The following is a 19056-nucleotide window of genomic DNA, read 5'->3' on the forward strand; positions in this document are numbered from 1 at the left end:
AAATTACTTACATAACTTAAGCTGTTAGCATCTTGTGCTTTAGTTAGATAAGAATTCTGCCCAGAGGTTATAAGGAATATAGCCCTGCTGGTCTCTTTCAGTCATTGTGGGAGAAAGGCAAAGTATCGTTTGTTTGTTTGGTGTGGATGCTTAATTTTACTGTTGTAGGAAATCTTCTTAATATATGAGTGTGTATCTGGCAGTATTGTCTTAGAGCCTTGACTGAATCCCTGAGAAAGCAGAAAAGAGAAGTGAATAAGCATTTGTATGTCCTTTCCTTTGTACCAGGCACTGTATCGCATTTGAACCTCACACAGTATTGTGTAGGAGCTTATTATGATGCCTATTTTGCAGTTGAGGGAGAGGCAACATGATTTGCCCAGGTTCGCACAGCTGAGAAATGTCTCGGTCAGGATGAGAACACAGGTTCCCCTTGCTTCAGGCCCCCGCACTCTGTCCGCTGCACCCTGAGGGACTTGTCCAGAATTGTGCAGCCAGTTTGTGTCGGCAAACCTTGGGCCCTGACCCGGAATCCGGCTCTCCTCTCTGCCCACCTGCTCACGGCGAGGTCGCCCACGGTGGGGAGAGCGCTGGCCCCGGAGCCGAGCCCAGGCCCTGGCACCAGGGCTTGCTGGTCACACGAAGGCTGAAGGCCCATCACCCTTCTGCTTGCTGGTCTGGGTGATGCACGGGGGGCGGAAAGAGCACCTGCTTACAGGCAGAAGGAGCCAGCCCTGCGCTCTGGAGCCCGCCTTCCCAGGGAAGGGTCAGCCGTCAGAAACGAGCCGAGGAGATGAGAACTTGGGGGGCAGTCAGGGAGCCCCCCTTGGGGGTGGCTCTGGCTTCGCCCTCTCCTCAGGGTTTGGAGGGAGAGGGGGTGAAGGAGGCGGTGGTGGCGCAGCTGCTTGGCCCTCCCTGGGCACCAAGCTGCCCCAGCTGGCCGGGTCCCCACAGGAGCCACCTCTCCGTGTGGCGGCCGCCAGGGCTGGGCACCGTTTGGAAGGACGGGGGACGGGCTGCCATTCCTCCCGTGCCTCTGCCCACTGGTCAGCAGTTGCGGGTGGTGATGAGGGACCTTCCCTTCCCCACCTCAGCAGTCACTGCAGTAACTGGGGGAAGCAGGGCTGGGGCAGTGCTGGCTCTGGACATCTCCGTCGGGTTGACGATGGCCTTGTCATGAGGGCGTTGCGGACTGTAAAGCACTATTATAAATATGACGTATTGCCCTAAATAACAGTGTGAACTGTCAATAAGATTCTTTTTAGCATCAGGAAAGTTTGAAAGACACTTCTTCCTAAGCTTGCCTTGCTTTGCTGGGCGGCATTAGGGTTTCCAGTTCATGATGTGGCCCTTGAGGGTTATCAATTCTGCGAATCCTGGGCTGTACATTAGCCTATTCCCTTCTGGGCAGTGCCCACATTCCCCTCATTAGGACTAAATTTACCTCTGCCCTATACAACCATGGACTTAAATCATTTTTATTGTCAGTTATTTATGAGGGAAATGTTGAATCCTAAAACAGAGATGGGGAAGATTAGTCATACGTTATTTTCACTTTTATGCTTTTATTCTGACACTGCCAAGCAGTATTCTCTTTTTAACATACATTGAAATTGCCGAGTATGAGAATACCATGAAAGAAGGGCGTCGGGTGAAACAGCATTGTAAAGAGGCAGTCGATTTTGTAGGGATGGAGATTATACAGATGCAGTGAAGAATATGGGGATGGTCTCTATGCCTAATGCCACCCTTTTCACCTGCTGAATTTTTTAAACCCAACTCAATAGTACTAAAAATGGTGCTTTTACTTACTGTTTTAAAGTTTATGAAACACTCTAGAAGTATGCTTAGCAGTGTTTCTCCCATGAAAGTATTTTAACCCTCATTACTTCTTTTGTGAAGCCATTTCTGATTCGTCCCAGCTCCTAATGACTTTTCCTCCTTCCTCCCTTTACCCCCATGCATTTACTATTTTTTTATGTATTAGAGTTATCAATGAACACATCAGTTACCCCAAATAGGCTAAGCAATGTGAGGCCAGGAGCCAGGGGCCAGGTCTTCTCTGAATATTGTACTTATCTCAGTCTTCAGTGTAGTGAGTGACCTGTTAAGAGCAGTTAATAAAGATTGATTCATTTGATGGTAAGCAGACTTATACTGAGGGGAATTAAGGCTGCCTGGGTTTGGTCATTGACTCAAGTGATTACTAACTAACCATCTGATTTGTGTCTTGGAAGAATGGCTGAACATGGTTATAGCCAGATTTTTTTTTAAATAAGGGCTCAGTTAAAATATATTTATGATATTCTTTGCAAAAAGAATGTTGGTTGAAGCAGTGTTTGGTCAGGATATACCTGTACTGGCCTCTCCCACAATTTCATTTGTGCTGAAAGTATTTAGGGGGAAAAATTGATACTGGATCAGTCACTTTAGTCTAGTTTAATCTGGTGTGGGGATAATAATGCACATTTCTATAGTTCTTTTCATAATTTCATCATGATAAATCCATAAAGCAGAGAGTGCAAAGATCAATTTACACAAGGGAAAATAGGAGCTGAGGGGCCATGACTTTACCCATAGTAACACAGCTGGTAAATGTTGAGGCTAGAATTTGAGCCCAGGATGCCTTACTCCAAGCCCAGCATTTTTTTCTGCTGAATCAGGAACATTCTCAATGACAAAAGTGTAAAGGACATGAGACAGGAGGTAAGGAATCCTGGAGCCTAATCCTAACTCTGCCAAACACTGTGTGACTTTAGGTGAAATCGTTGGTTTTGGGGCTCATTTCACTTGGGGAGAGGTTGGAGAACATTGCTAAATCCTGTGGTCCTTATCGGCTCTAAAATTTTAGTCTTTTAAGTCTTAAATTCCCTGGAATTTTTGCACATCTCTTCTCTTACAATATGCTCAGTAGCGCTAACATTAATTTTAAATACTTTAATTGTTTGCCCAGTGCCTGTTTCCCTCCCCATTCCTCCGTTCTGCTCCAATGAGCTCTTATTGAAATGTTACACAGCGTGGGTCAAACCTCTTTAGTCTTCCCCTCCAAGATGAAGTGTCCCTGAGACCTAACTGACTGGGTTGTCAGCAAGCCTCTTTCTTCTGCTTGCTGGTTCCCCCACAGTCTGGGCAGTTGAGAGTGCTGTTTAATAAATGGCCTTTTGTTCAGAAGGTCAATTGAAGCTACTCCAGTGATGCTGCTAAAAGTAATTTGCAGTTATATATAATTCGGAGCAAGTTTTCTTATATGATGCCCTGTGACACAAGGTACCTTGTTGGGCGTTTCTTATGAAAAGCTCCCTATGCCATTCTACACCGTGAAGCAGAGCTACAGCACAGGGAAGAATCATTTGTCTATATTTCACAAAGGCTGCCTTGATCCCGAGGGGCTGGTGGTGGAGGGGGAGGGAGACTAAAAAAGAAAAAGGGCATTAATCCTGAAAAGTTCGCTGCTAATTGTCTCCCATTTCAGCACAGCCCCTTCAGTGCTATCACACATGCCCCATCTCCTTTGTCTGGTTCAGCTTTGCTGCAGGCTGTAGCCATCTTGAAATGTGCTGAGTGTGCTTTCTTTTGTAATGCATTCTGGGAATAGCATCATTTCTCCAACCCTGCATTCGCCCACCAGCAGTTGATACTAGTGATTCACAGCAAATGGAACTGATTGTCATCAATACCTCATGGGAGATGGTAGAAATAGTGGTTGCTCATCTATTGAAAAATATCGTTTTTTCATCCTTAGTTGTGTGTTTGAGAGGGCTGAGGAGAAGAGTTAGGGGTTAATTTTAATTTCCTGAGGGTGGGGGAAGAACCCAATAGATTCATAGACAGTTAAAGCAGAAAGAAACTTAGAATGCAACCACATATTTATAGATTAAGTTGGAAAAGATCTTAGGAGAAGAACGTAGACTATTGGGACTATAGAAAGAGCCTTAGAACATAGACAATAGACTATCAAGACAATGCTGAAAGAGATTGTAGACCATAGAATGTTGGAATAGAAAGGACCTTAGAAAAGATGTAGAGTAACCTACTTATTTTAGGGACCAGGAAGCTGAGAGATATGAAGCTGATATAGTAATAATATAGTGATAATAACAATAACATTAATATAATTCTTGATGATTTACAAAGCATTGTAAACAGGATTTTAATCCAGACGTTCTCATATCAGATCCAGGGGGTTTTGCTGTTTAGAGACAAAGCATTTTTTTTTCTTCCAACTCATAGCCTAGTAGAAGTTGCTTACAGAATTTGTTTCTATTAGTGAATTGTTAGCAATGAAAGTCGGGATAGCTTTCGGATCAAGAAGAACAAGATTTGAACCCTGCCCCTAACAGGGATATACAGAGTATGTGAATTTGGGCAAGTTACTTCACTTTTCATTGCCCCCCTCTTCCTCAGCAACTCTCTGACTCAAAGGTGCAGAGCTGGAATTAGTAGAGGAAAATCATCACAAAGGAAATTCCTACCCTGATGAAATCACAGATCCAGAGAGAGACTGTGGTAGTTATGAGCTTAATAGCATTTAACAACCAAGAGCAAGTCCTGAAATAAGCACATTAAGATCTTTTCCACCCCTACTGCCCAAGAGTACATGATTTTCCAAGCATAAGCCGCTTTGGTTAGGTGTTTATTTTTTTTTTTGCCAGTTGAAATACAAGATTCTAATCCCCTTTGGAAGCCATACAAATTGGAAATATTTTGATGTTCTGATGGGTCTTTCTCATCCATTTGAGTATAATGCTTCTCTTGGTATAGATTGTAGCCTTTCTATGCCCTGGCTATGTTTCTCTGTTATATTTTCCTATCAATTCTCCATGGTATTTTTAAACAATGACCTAAGAGCTTTCCTTGATTTTTTTTTGCTATGATGGGAGTACCAGTGAATTTCTCTTTTCTCTTGTACTTATTTCATCACCAACCTCTTTCTAGTCATATCTGTCCATGAGGATATCTTTTATACCATTTCTCATATATATCCTCACTGGTAGTGTGCTGTAGCCTACTTAAGCAGCTCTCTCATTGTCTTTCAAGTCTGTTGCTATTCTTTTAAGAATGTTGCATTCCATAGTCATAGATATAGCATCTGTAGGAAAACATTCCTGTTAAGAAAGGGATTTGGAGAAACAATGAATGCTTTGGGATGTTTCAGAGAACTAAATATGATTCCACTTGATATCTTTCTTCTTTTTAACTCTAGACTTATGCTATTGTATTTTTATAACTTTTAGTCTATATATACATGATGTGTTTTAAAATTGGTACTATGCTTTTAAAAGGAAATTGGTAGCTGGAGAAAATCCAGAGGAGAGCCACTGGGATGCTAGACCATGAAATCATGATCTATGGGGAACAATTGAGGGATCTGGATTTTATAGCTTGGAGAAGAGAAAACTGATTTAGCTAACAAACATTTTTTATATGCCTGGTAAATGCCAAGGACTGTGTTAAATGCCTGTGATACAAAGAAAAGAAGAAGTCAACTCCTGCTCTCGAGGAGCTCACTGTCTAATGAAGGAAGTAATAATTCAGATGACTTTTTTTATAAACAAGATACATACATGGTAAATTGGAGTCAGTCAGCAGAGGGGAGGCACTAGCATTAAGGGTTGTCAGGGAAATTTTCTTGTAAAAGGTGAGATTTTAGTTGGACCCGAAGGAGTTCAGTAAACATTTGAGTGTCTCCTATGTGTCAGGCACATACCTCTTTAAGATAGGAATAGTCTAGGTCAGGGGTCCTCAAACTTTTTAAATAGGGGCCAGTTCATTGTCCCTCAGATTGTTGGAGGGCTGGACTATAGTAAAAACAAAAACTTTGTTTTGTGGGCCTTTAAATAAAGAAACTTCATAGCCCTGGGTGAGAGGGATAAACGTCCTCAACTGCTGCATCTGGCTGCGGGCTGTAGTTTGAGGACCCCTGGTCTAGGTTATGAAAGATGTCAAAAGCCAAACAGAATACTTTATATTTGATGGGGAATCACTTGGGTTAATTGAATAAAGGGAAAGGTTTGGGAGCAAGGTAATTAGCTCGGTTCTTGGACATTTTGAATTTACAGTGTCTCTGGGACATCCAGTTTGAGACTTCCAATAGATCCAGGTCAAAGGGGAAGTTTTAGAACTGGATAAGTAGATTTGGGACTCATAGACACAAAGATGATAATTGAATCCATGGGAACCAATAAAATCAATGAAATACTAAAGAAAAAAGAAGGTACCTACAGAACCTTGGGGCTACAGAGCTCTAGGGATCCTCACCACTAGCAGGTTTGATCTGGACAAAGGTTGAAAAAGAATGATCAGATAAGACAGGAATCAGGAGAGAGTGGTCTCCTGGAGAGAGTCAAGAAAAGGGTAATTATTGGTATCAAAAGCTTCAGAGAAGCCAAGAAGGATGAAGATTGAAAAAAAGGTTATTAAATGTGATGAGATCAACTTTGGAGAGAGCTGTTTCAGTTAACTAATGAGGTTAGAAGTCAGACTCTCTTAAGAGATGACAGGAAAGGAAGTAGAGGAATTTATAAGACATCCATGGATAACTTTCTTAAGGAATTTAGGCACAAAAGGGAAAAGACATTAGAGACTAACTATTGGGAAAGGACAAATCAAGTAAGGTTTTGTTGAGGATGGGGAGACATGGACATGTAGGCAGTAAGAAAAAAGCCAATATACAGGGAAATACTGAAGAGAAGTGAGAGTAGAAATGAGAGAGGGGCAATATGGTGGAGAAGATAGGATGGAATATGATCACTTGTGCATGTAGAGAGCTTTGTTTTGGCAAGGGAAAAGCCTTCTCTTCAAGATGGGTGAAGAAAGTAGCATCTGAATAATGTGATAGGAGAAAAAGAAAAGGTTTTATTAAAAGACCTCAGTTTTTTCTCAGTGAAATGAGAAGCAAAGTTGTCAGCTAAGAAAATGGGAAAGGAGAGCCATAGGAAGTTTGAGGAGAGGGATAAGATTTTGGAAAAGCCTCTGATATAGGGGAGGGAGGAGTGAATCAGTGATCATATAAAAGGGTTATGCTGCTACAGTATGGGTCCATGTGAGATTCCATAACATAATCTGTAGGGGAGCCAGTTAAACCAATTCTATGATTTTTTTCCTCTCTAACTTCTTTTAGTAGCATGTGAATATGAACTTACACCAGATATTGGCACTAATCTAAGATTTATTTTTGGGAGGACCAGCTCAGGCTAAGGAGGAAGATGATTTAAGAGGAAAACAGAGCTGTACTGGTTCACTAAGGGGTCAAGATGGGAAAGGGAATAAAGTGTAGTAGTGCAAGCCTGATGACTTGGGAGAGAACTAGTGGAGGGTGGAGGAATTGGAGGTCTCCTGGTGAGGACAAAAGGAGGAGGGAGAAATAGAATGACAGCCAATTTTGATCAGATGAGGGAATTTCATAGTTCAGGAACATGAAAGTGGTCATTTGTGGGTGATGGCAAGATCGAGGATATGACCGTCTTTGTGGCTGAGTTGGGATGGAAGAGTAAGCATGAGTAAGTGGAGGAACTGGGAAGTTAGGGTGTCTGAGGGAGTATCATTATGTCTCCTTTCATGAGGGCAGAAGTTGGAGAGACGTGAAAGACTGTGAGCCAGGCAGTGAGGAAATAAGGGGGGGAGGGGTCCTGGAAGTCCCATGGATGACAACTTCTACCAGAATTTTGTTTGACGCTAGGTATGGATTGCGTGAACCTCAAAGGAGAAGAGGCTACAGAGTGAAGGGGACAGGGGGAGTATGAGGAGGACTCCTCCACTTTGACCAGTGAGCTGGAGGGAATGAGGGTAAGTGAAGTCAGTGCTTTGAAGAGCGACACAGTCTGTGTCATCAGAAAGGAGCCAGGTGTCTGTGGGAGCCCAAAGTGGAAGGTAAAGAAAAGATTTGGGATGAAAGGATGGCGTGTGGGGCAGGCATTCCAGAGAGTGCGATGGAAAGGGGGAGTAGCTGAGTGGGACATGGTGAGGTTTGAGTTAAAGGGGCTTGGAACAAGCCTGTCCAGGGGGAGACTGAGAACAGTTCTGAAGCATTGGGATGAGAAAGAGATGGAAGGATGGGATCCTGTTAATCAGTGAGAAATAAGTTCAGGTAGTATATAAAAGACAACTGTTTACAGATGTTTGAAAAGCTGTCATCTGGAAGAAGAATTAGACTTGTTCTGGCCTTCTCTATCCTTGAGAAACAGCTCTTCCTCTCTGATCTCCTTGCTGACCATCCCACGTGCCTAGAATGCATCCCTTTCTTAACTCTGCCTTTAAGATCTTCTTCCTTCCTTCCCTTGCCCTTCTCTTAAGTGATTTTTATTTAACTAATTTGTATTTTTATTGATTTATATTATGCTATATATACATATATATGCATGTCTGTATCTATATATTACAATAGTCTCTTTCATTAGAATGTAACTCTTTTGGAGTAAATATTACTTTGTACTTTTATGTCAATATGCCATTGGCATATGCTTCCTGATTGATTTCTGCCTAGCTACAGAAGACAGAAGTGGCCAGAAGTTGCAAAGAGGCAAATTATATGTCTTAAATTATGCCATATAAGGATAATCTTCCTTAGTAGTGAGACCTATTCAAAAGTTGAATGGATTGTACAGGGAGGCCTTCAATAATATTACTAATAATAGAAAACATTTATATAACATTTTAAAGTTGGAAAAGTGCCTGACATATTATCTCATTTGATCTTCACAACATTCTTTTTGCAGATGAGAAAACTTTACAGATGAAGTTTAGAGAGGATGCACAGAGTCACATATCCAAGAAGTATCTGCAATAGGATTTGAATTCAAATTTTCCTACGTTTAGGTCCATACTCAATCCTTTGTGCTACTTTCTGCAATTCAAGCAATCAATTGCAATTCTGATGAGTGTTTTTCAGAACTCATCAGAAATGTTTTTCTTTTTAAAATTTCAATAGTATTTTATTTCTCCAATTATATGCAAAAATAGTTCTCAACATTCAACACTGTGAGATCTTGAGTTTCAAAATATTAAACAAGTTTGGAAAGGCAAGGTGGGGCCAGACTCAGTACCACGTAGAGAAATTTGACTTAGTAGGCAAGATGGAGTCACTGAAGAATAGCAGAGCAGTATCTATTAACAAACATTTGTTAAATAAGTAGTAGATATTGTACTAGGTGCTGGGCATCCAAAGACAAGACTAAAACACTCATTGCTCTCACTGAGAGGAGAGAGCTGGTCAACAAACATTTTTTAAGCATCTGTTATTTACCAGGCACTGTAATAAGCATTAGGGATACAAAAAAGAGGCCAAAAAAAGTATCTGTTTTCAAGAAGCACACAGTTTAATGGGGGAAGGGAGAAGACAAGCAAACAGATAAGTACAAATAAGCTATATACAGGATAAGTAAGACACAATTCAGAGGGAAGATTAGACTTAAGGATGGGGGGAAGCTTTGGCAGAAGATGGGATTTTAGTAGGTGGAGATGAAGAGTGAGATCATTACAGGCTTGAAGGACTGGCCAAAAAAATGCCTGGAATTAAGAGGTGGTGTGTCTTGTTTGTGGAACAGCCGGGAGGCCAGAGTCTCTATTACAGAGTGTATGTTAGGGAGTAAGGCTGCAAGAGGATGGAAACTAGGAGGGAGCTAGGTCTTGAGTGCCAAATAGTATGTTAATTTTGATCCAGATGGAAATAGGGAGACACTGGAATTTATTTATTATCTATCTATCTTACTGAGGCAATTGGGGTTAAGTGACTTGCCAGGGTCACACAGCCAGGAAGTGTTAAGTGTCTGAGGCAGATTTGACTCCGGTCCCCCTGACTTCAGGGCTGGTGCTCTCTCCCCTGCCCCACCTTGCTGCCCCATGCACTGGAATTTATCGAATAGAAAGGCGATATATATAACGGAGCTGCCCCTCACAGGAAAATCACTTCAGTAGCTGAATGGAGAATAGATGGGAATGGGGAGAGACTCAAGGCAGGCAGACACCTGGCAGGGAGTGACAGTATTCTAGGCATGAGGTGACGGGCCTACAACCGGGGGCAGTTGGGTCAGAGCAAGGGGAGAGGAACACACAAAATAGACCGGACGGGATTTGCAGGAGGGGTGCCAGCAGCCAGGGGCTTTAGGAAGGCCTTCTATAGAGAAGATGGCTGAATGGTGCCTGGGAGGGGATAAGTTCTAAGCGCTACCAACGAGGGGAGAGGGCATCCAGGCAGGAGGAAGATCAGCGCCATCCTAGAGAGGGAACGTGAAATGCCCACTTGGAAGAACACTACCAGGTGGGGTTGGGGTGGGGAGACAGCTCTCTTTTGCACATGTGGAGTGAGATGCTGAAGTTTGCCCGGACTGAAGAGAGCATGGAGGGGGTACCTTGGGCACAACTGGTGAAAAGCTCTCGGGGCCAAGAAAAAGGAGGTGGGAGGAGCTGCTGCTGTTTGTGAAGGGGGCGCAGCCCTGCCACAGGCTCGCTGTGTGAGACCAGTCTCTGAGGCAGGAGGCCCGCTAGAAGGCACTGGGAGAGCGCAGGCCAGCTGGCAGAAGGGAGTGGTTCTGGGATGGGCACAGGTATAAAGGGGGAAGGGAAAGGTGTGAGGGATTAGTGAATGAGGAGTTGACATCAAGCTTGCAAACCAAGAGGATTGGTGGGATAGTGCTGTCATTGACAATAAATAGGAAGTTGGAGGAGGATTGAGTTGTTTAAAATGATAAGGAGTACAGTTTTGATAAGGAGTTTGGGGTGCCAATGGGCAAGCGGTTCCTCATACCCACCGGACAGCTGATGTTGGGAGATAGCATTGTGTGTGTGCGTGTTTGTGCCCACATGTGTTTATAGATATACGTGCACATGTGTACACACACCTGGTTGCTATCTGCATGGAGACGTGTGGGAGCTGATGAAGTCGTTGGTACAGTGTCCAGTAGCCATGACCAGATCTGCACTTTGGGAAGGTTAGTCTGGAAGTTTAGGAAGAATGGATTAGAACAGATACAAGGAAGCCCCTTAGGAGGAATTGCAATAATCATGAGGACTTTTCTGTGGATTTAGAGAGGAAAGGATACAAGTTTTGTCAGTAATCAGAAACTGTCCGTGGTGCTGTATGGAATAGCTATTTATAGAGACTTCACTGAGTAGAGCTGGACTTTCTTTGATAGGATGACTCTGGAAAGCTTCTTAAAGTTTCAGGGAATGCTGGATAAATGGGCAATTATTGCCCACATATATGAGGTTGTGCTCTTTTTTCCCCCAATGGTTTCTGCAGCTGGAGATTTCTCTGTGGGCCTGATGAAGTACTTGGCTGGTTTCAAAAGCAGTAAGCAGCCTGGGAAAGCTCTCAACTCCTAGAGGTGTTGAAATTTATAATATGAGGAGGAGGCAGGATTTAGCCAATTCTTTCATGGGTTGTCCCTTTAAAAGTAGCTACAAGTCCTTTTATTTCCAAGATACTGTTTTGAGAAATATGTGATTGTTTGTAGAATGCTTCGTATCCTGTGGATATAGGATAGAACTTAGATTGTAGGCCTGGGAGGTAGCATAAGACTATTGGATCACATCTGATTTTTCTTGTGCAACAAGAGAATTGTATAAATATGTTTACACATATTGGATTAAAAATATGTTTTAGCATGTATAACATATATTGGATTGCTTGCCATTTAGGAGAGGGAATGGGAGGAAGGAGAGGAAAATCTGAAACACAGGGCTCAATGTTTTTTTTTTCTCAATCAATTGTACTTTCTTTTTTTTAACTAAAGCTTTTTATTTACAAAACATATGCATGGGTAATTTTTTCAACATTGACTAAGAAACTGCAACACAATCCCCCCCCTCCCTCCCCCTCCCCAGCCATTGGGATTAAGTGACTTGTCCAGGATTACACAGCCAGGAAGTGTTAAATGTCTGAGATCAGATTTGAACTCAGGTCCTGATGTCAGGGCTGGTGCTCTATCCACTGGGCCATCTAGCTGCTCCTGCAGGGTCAATGTTGAAAAATTATCTGTGCTTATGTTTTGAAAGTAAAAAGCTTTACAAATAATAACAAAACAAAACAAAAGATCATAGACTACAGAGTGTCAAACCTGAGGGAATCATCTAGTTCCCAGCTTTTAGACCCCGAGTTCACAGGTAATGTGTATCACTTCTGAATTCAGGTTTTTTGACTCTGAATCTGGGACAGTTTCCCCTGATTTTTATTAAAGAGCTAGGCGCTTGCTAGAGTGATAATCCCACTTCTCCTTTTTTCTCAGGGTATCATAAAATCAGAATGTTATGACTTAGCTTTTAGTGGAGCTTGAGGAACAGTTAGCGTTGGTCCTTAGGAATACTCTGCTGCCCTTAGGTTCTGTGCCAGCATTGGAGAATGAAGGGTGGATTGGACAAGATCAAGAACTATGGTGTTTGAATCCTTGCTCACACTTGGTCACAGTGTGTCCCCAGGCAATTTATTTAATTTCTCTGGGTCTTCATTTCCTTCCTTGTTAAATGACAGAGTTAGCGTAGATGCCCTTTCAAGTCCCTTCCATTACTAAATCTGTGGTCCTGTAATCTTTTCTTTGTAAAGATGTTGGTCCCAGCATGGCTGTCCTAGACTTCATTCAGGAGACCTGGATTCGAGTGCCGCCATAACCACTTTCTAACTCTGCGACAGTCTTTCAGTTTCAGTTTCCTTCTCTGTCAAATGAAGAGATTAGATTAAATGATTTCCAGTTCTGATGTTCTGTTCTCAACTGAGTTATAGAGAAACAGCAGGTGTGTAAGAGGGGAATGCGGGCGTGCTGTAGACTGGGACTTTTTTCTAGGATGATGGAGGAGCTGCCAGGGGTCTGTTTTGTTGTTAGCTGGGCTGAGTGTGGGCTTGGGATTTGCTTTTGGGGGTGGAGATTAGACTTTTCTCCTCTAGGTGGAAACGAGTCTCCACTAATTGTTATCTCAGTTCTTTGAGCAGACTCTCAAAAGGTCAGGCCAGCCCTTCTGTGCTGTGGCTGTAGAGACAGAACTCTTTAGCCAGACCAGAAGGGGAAGGGTGAGCTCTGCCAAGTGGAGCACAGAACATTTGTCTTTAAGCTCACGAGTTCTCATGTGCTCATATTAAAAGTCAGTGAAGGATCCTACGTGAATGTCCTTTCTGCTCCCTGTTTCAGGACCAGTCCATCATGCCTGAAGTCAAAGATCTTTCAGAAGCCTTGCCTGAAATGCCAATGGACCCCATTACAGGAGTTGGAGTGGTTGCTTCTCGGAACCGGGCACCCACAGGCTATGATGTAGTAAGTAAAGGCTGGTGTTTATACATCCCATGGTTACTTATTGCACGTATCTTTCTCTTCCAAATTGCCTCCTCCTTGGAGAGCTCCTTTCCTTACAGACAAAAACGATCATCTCTCCTTAGTTTTTCCCCCTTGGATTTATGCTTTCTCACTATCATGTTTTCCCTTACACAATGCTTGCTTGTGTACATGGCGCATCCTCCCTTCTCATCACTAGATCTTGACACAACCAGATTGGTATATAGAAGAGGAGTGTGTGTGAGAGAGAGACACGGGGGCAGATTGAAGCTTGGAGAAAATGGAAGTGGGAATTCACTAGGGCAGCCATTGTCAGGGCTATACTGGCTAATTTATAACAACTGGCTGTCTGGGGCAGGGGAAGGATTCATGAAACACTTTTAGCAAAATAATAAATAAAACTTTGACATGTAGTGTTTTTAATTACTGCGATATAAATGTTCACACTGCAAATTTAACAATCAGCTCTTACTAGCGGAGCTGGCTTCAACACCCCCTTGGCAGTTGCCCAGTCATGGGATTACTGAGCACCTGTACTAGCATGATGACAGTGGGAGGAGAGGAGAAAGGAGCAGATGTGAGAGGTTTTAAAATATAACCACTAATCATCATGTCAGTAGTGGAGGAATTTACCCCCAGATTTCCTTTTTGTAGTGTATTAGTTAGAATTGGTTATGGTGGTAAGTAAAATTTGACAATAGTTTAGATAAGTACTAGCTAATTTTAAGAGGGATTTCATTTTTAGTAAAAGCTAATAGCATTTGGAGCTTCTGAGGTCATCTTATTTTTGCATTCTTTTTCTTCTTTATAATTAATTATACTCTAGTGCACTGCAGATGTGCAGCAGAAATACATGCACCAAACTTCAGATCTATCAGTAAAAACCAGACATCCTGGGTAGGAAAGAGTATTTTGGGGAGAAGAATTCAGTCCCACTGTAGTATACATTTTTTTTTATAAGTTAAAATACTTAGTTGGATGTATCTATGCTGCCTATTGTTAGAGGAAAGAGAGAAACTGGCTAAATATTTCATGTTAATTTTTTTTCCTTCAATTGGTTGAAAGCCAATAATAATTTTGAAGGAAATTCATTCCAAGAAATAAATATCCAGTGCCAACTATGTGTTATGCAGGCACTATGTTGGACACTGGAGAAACAAAAGAAAATAGTCCTAGGATCGCCTAGGTTTGTCAAATGCTTTACAAGTATTATCTCATTTGATCCTTGCAACAACCCTAAAAGGTAGGTGTTCTCATCTCAGCTTTACAGATGAGGAAATAGACATTAATTATCTTGCCCAGGATAACTGGGCTAGTAACAAGCCTAGTAAGAGTCTGAGGCTGAAATTGAACTCAGTCTTCCTGACTCCGGGTTTAATATGCTACCTACTTTGAAACCAAACTACTGCCTAAGGGGAAGTAAGACAGTATTTTCCCTATTTTTCCTCTTTACAGTTTAATGAGGGGAAAGGGTAGAAAAAGGTATATAAATATGCTCATATAACATTATTTAAGGTAGGGCTAAAGAAGAGATCCAGACTAAGTGCCCTAAAACCAAACAAAAACAAAGCAAAACTTTAGAAGGGAGAGGCTCTTGGAGGAGTTGGCAACTGAAAGGGCATTGAAGAAGGAAAGCCTTGAGAAAAGCCATTTTTATAGAAAGATTTGAATCTAAACTACTTTCTGATTTCAAAACACTGATTGAATGTATGACTTATTAAACTTTTGGAAGAACAATAAATATGTTACTTATTTACATAGAGAATATTTAGGCCATATGGTTTAGTGGATAGAGAACTGGTTTTGAAGCCAGAAGGATCTGGGTTCAAATTGTGCCATATTGGCTGTATGACCTTGAGCAGATTATCTCTCCTTTCAGTGCTTTAGACAATTCTGAGTTGAAGAGAAGGTATTGATCTGAATTGCCAGGAGGAATTAATTCACTCAAGAGTTCTTTATACCATGAAAGCAAAGGTCTGCTCTTTTCCATTTACTTAAAATGGTCCGTGTGGAGGGTGTGTCCACACTGCTAAAATAATGGTCTCTCTGACCCTCAGTTTCATTATCCTGTCTTTTTGAATAAGTGGATATAAAGAAGTAAGCCATGAATCCAATGGAAAAATATGAAATCAAGAAGGTTATCTGTGAGACATTAGATTCCCACCTATTCCATCAAGTACTTTGGGGAATGGGACTAAATAAGGAACCCGACCTTCTGCCCACTGCTTGATATTATGCTTTGACAACTACATAGTTTGTTTTCACAATCTTTGCCCAACAATTTGCTCCTTCTCTCAATTTCTTTATTTCTCTAGTTGGCCCCATTATATCCCAAACATTTTGCCTTGAAATCTTGAAGTTTTCTTTGGCTCCTTCTTAGTTGTACCAAATCAGTTGCCAAGTTTTATTGATTCTACCTTGACAATATTTCTTACATTTATTCTTTTTTTTATTCTCAGTGGTATGGTATCTGCCCTAATTCAGATTCTCTATTCTCTGGCCTGTACCAATATAGCAGCCTCTTAACTGGTCTCCTTGCCTCTGATCTTTCACCTTTTCCAGTTCATCCTTTGTGTCATTGCCAGAATAATTCAAGTCTGATCACATCATTGCTCTACTTAACAACCTTCATGCTGTATGATTCCTAGTCTACTGAAAATGATTCGAGGCCCTTAGCTTGGCATTTCACATCCTCTGCAATAGTTTCAATCAACTTTTCTAGCCTTATTTTACATTATCCTCTCTCTCTACTTCTCAGTTTGAACCAAACTCTATCATTCTCTTCTCCTCAGTCTTGTGGAGACTCCTTCTGTGCTGTGAGTATTCTTCTCTCCATACCTGAAATAGATTTGCCCCACATCTCCATCTGCTGAATTTTCCCCCTTCCTTCTACCTAGCTTGAACATGACATCCCTGATAAAATTGATTCTCCTTGATCTAATTTCTCTCCAAGCTCTCCTGTGCACTTGTCACATGTGGATATATTTTATAGTTATTTGTGTTCCTGTCTTATCTCCCTGCTAGACTGTAAGCTCTTTGAGGGCAAGGATTATGTTATTTTTCATATTTGTATTTCTGTCTTGGAGAATATCAGGCCTTGTAGATGAGCATATAATAAATGTTGAATTGAACTTTTGAAATCTTGGTTGCATTTTTTCTTATTATGATTGGTTGAGTTAGGATTTGTGGATAATTTACTAACTTTTGTTTTCATCTTCAGGAAATATTGGTAAATCTGAGGAAGAGAATTTAACCCTGCCACTTTTTTCTTAATTCTCAATTTAGGACCAATGAACTTATATTAATGATGACTGATATTTACAAAGAACTTTATATACATTATTTCACTTAATGTCTGAGAAAGGTAGTGCAACAATGATCATCCCTGCTGTGGCTCAGAGAGATTGTGACTTGTTCTAGTTCACTGGAGATAAGCACAACGAACATTTATACAAGGAAAGGAAATAACAAAGCATTCTCACTCTCACTGTGATGCAAGGAGATGGGTTTTGGGTTTTCCAACTCCAAGATGTTTTGCTTTTGATAGATATGCATAATAAAGGTTTGAAGATGGGCCAAATGGGTGGAGAAAAATAAAAATGGATATGGAAAGGAGTGAGAGAATGAGGAGTCCAGGATGCTACCTACGCTGAAAGCCTGGATGACAGAGAGAATGGTGGTGCCCTCAATGGTAATAGTAAAGTTAGGAAGAAAAGAAGTCTTGGGGATGGGAAGGGAGAGAGAAATTAAATTCTGGACATGTTGAGTTTAAGATGTTTGTGGGACATTCAATTTGAGATGTCCAATGGGTAATTAGGGATGGGGAAATTAGAGGCCAAGGAGAGAAGTTAGTTTTGGATATCTTGATTTAGGAATCATCAGCATAGAAGTAATAATTGAATCTCTGAGAGCTGATGAGATCACTAAGCAAAATAATCTAGAAAGAGAAGAGGGCCCAGGCTAGAACCCTTGGGGATGCCCATGCTTATTAGAATTTTAGTTAAAACTTTAGCATACTTTCTTCCACCTAATGAGTAAAATGAACAAATAACAAGAACATTTCATAGTTCTCTTATCTTGATTATATCTGTATTTGTGAGAGTGTGACCCAGGTTTTTTTGGGGAATGTTATATTGTTACTTTATTTCCTATATTATTTCATATTAATATATCTGTGCTTATAATTGTTCATAGTAAAATTTCTTTCTTTTGAATTGATTTGTATTGTTTGGTTGACTGAGGACTAGTATTAAAAAACTTGAAAATAAATACAATCAAGGTTTCCCCACAGATATTCTTATATATACTCAACTTCTGCCTGTCTAAGTTGGAACATTTCTTTTTGATGGGATTTTTGGTTTTAAACACAAAACAATAATGCAACCTTCCAGAAAAGAAAATGATCCAAGTCTGATTCCCCATGGGCTTCATCCTGCTTTGGGTGGCAGATAAGGAGGAGAAAACTTTTCCATCTTTATTGTAAAATTCCAGAGTTGGAAGAGGCTTCAAAGATATTTAGTCTATCAGATATCTCAAAAGGAATTCCCTCTACAACAAACTTGAGTCATCCAGCCCCTATTGGAATAGGCATATGAAAAATATTGAGGCTCCGTTAGCATGGAGGTTGCAGATTAGTCAACCATGGTTAATGTCGTGGCAGATAATGGGCTACTGAGGAGAAGGCAGTTAGGGTGTCGGAAGTGTAGTGTATGGCAAGAAGTAGGCCTGTCCTCCAATTATAGAAGGTAACCCATTCCAGTATTGGATAATTCTCATTTTAATATCTGTTACTCTACACCCCAATTTACTTCTTCACAACTTCTGGGGCCATGCAGAGGATATCTCATCTTTTCCCCTCAGGATAGCTCTCAAATCCTTAGAAATTCTTATCATCCTCTTCCCATTTCTCACTCCTAAAAAAATTAGATTATAAACACTTGGAGGGCAAGAGTTAATGCATCTTGAATTACATATAGTAACAAGAACATAGGTGTTTAATAAAAATCTAGTGAATGAAATAAAGCATCTAGGACTGTTTCCAAGTGGTCTAACCATCAGAGTAACTTGAAGGGAATAGACATATATAGAGAGAAATTATTAGATGAGGCAATATGTATATGTGTATATTATTTATATACATATATAATATAAATGTGTATATATACACAAATATATATGTGTGTATGTATGTACATATATACATATATGTGTATATTTCAGAAATTATAAAATGCTTTAGAAATATCAACTTTATTTAGGCGCTCCCTGCTAGCTTAATATCTAAAGCAAAGTACCAGAAGTTTATAGTGGCAAGGTAGAAGCATTTAGATAGAAATAGATTGGAAGAGGGATACCTGCTAGGGACTTTAGTGGGACATCTATCTGCCTGTCACATTTGTCTGTGGGAGTATTCCCTGCACAGTGTAAAGGGTGTTGTGATTAGTCAGTATGCTCTGATAAAGGTACAGAAGGTATTTTAAGTGCTGTGATAGCAGAAATGAGCTCCCAGTGAGTTAGCCACCAGATGGACTGCTGACCCTAGATAGATAGGGTATCTAGGTTTAAAAATGAACAAAGGTTTGAATTCTACTCAAAGTAAAAGATCTCAAATGCCCATTTATAAAGGTTAATTTAACTGCTTGTTTTTTACTAGGTCAAAGAGAATTTCCTTGAGGGCAGGGCCTGGAGAATACTTGCTCAATTTTTCAATTTATTGACCCCACTGTATAACCCTGTGTGAAACAGAATATGGCTGTGGAGGACAGATGCTAAAGTTATTCTCCTTGCCAACCCATCAGAC

General features: G+C 40.9%; 1 protein-coding gene across 2 annotated transcripts in view; it reads left to right on the forward strand.

Moving 5' to 3' along the window:
* Positions 1 to 19056, forward strand: part of MVB12B (multivesicular body subunit 12B) — a 290278-nt gene that overhangs the window by 16311 nt on the left and 254911 nt on the right. For both annotated transcript variants that reach the window (XM_051979657.1, XM_051979656.1), the window contains exon 2: positions 13116 to 13238. In XM_051979657.1, the coding sequence (XP_051835617.1) occupies positions 13128 to 13238 (111 nt within the window). In that variant the 5' untranslated portion in view covers positions 13116 to 13127. The remainder of the gene's footprint in view (positions 1 to 13115; positions 13239 to 19056) is intronic.

The sequence above is a fragment of the Antechinus flavipes genome, chromosome 2, assembly GCF_016432865.1.
Source record: "Antechinus flavipes isolate AdamAnt ecotype Samford, QLD, Australia chromosome 2, AdamAnt_v2, whole genome shotgun sequence".
Lineage (NCBI taxonomy): Eukaryota > Metazoa > Chordata > Mammalia > Dasyuromorphia > Dasyuridae > Antechinus > Antechinus flavipes.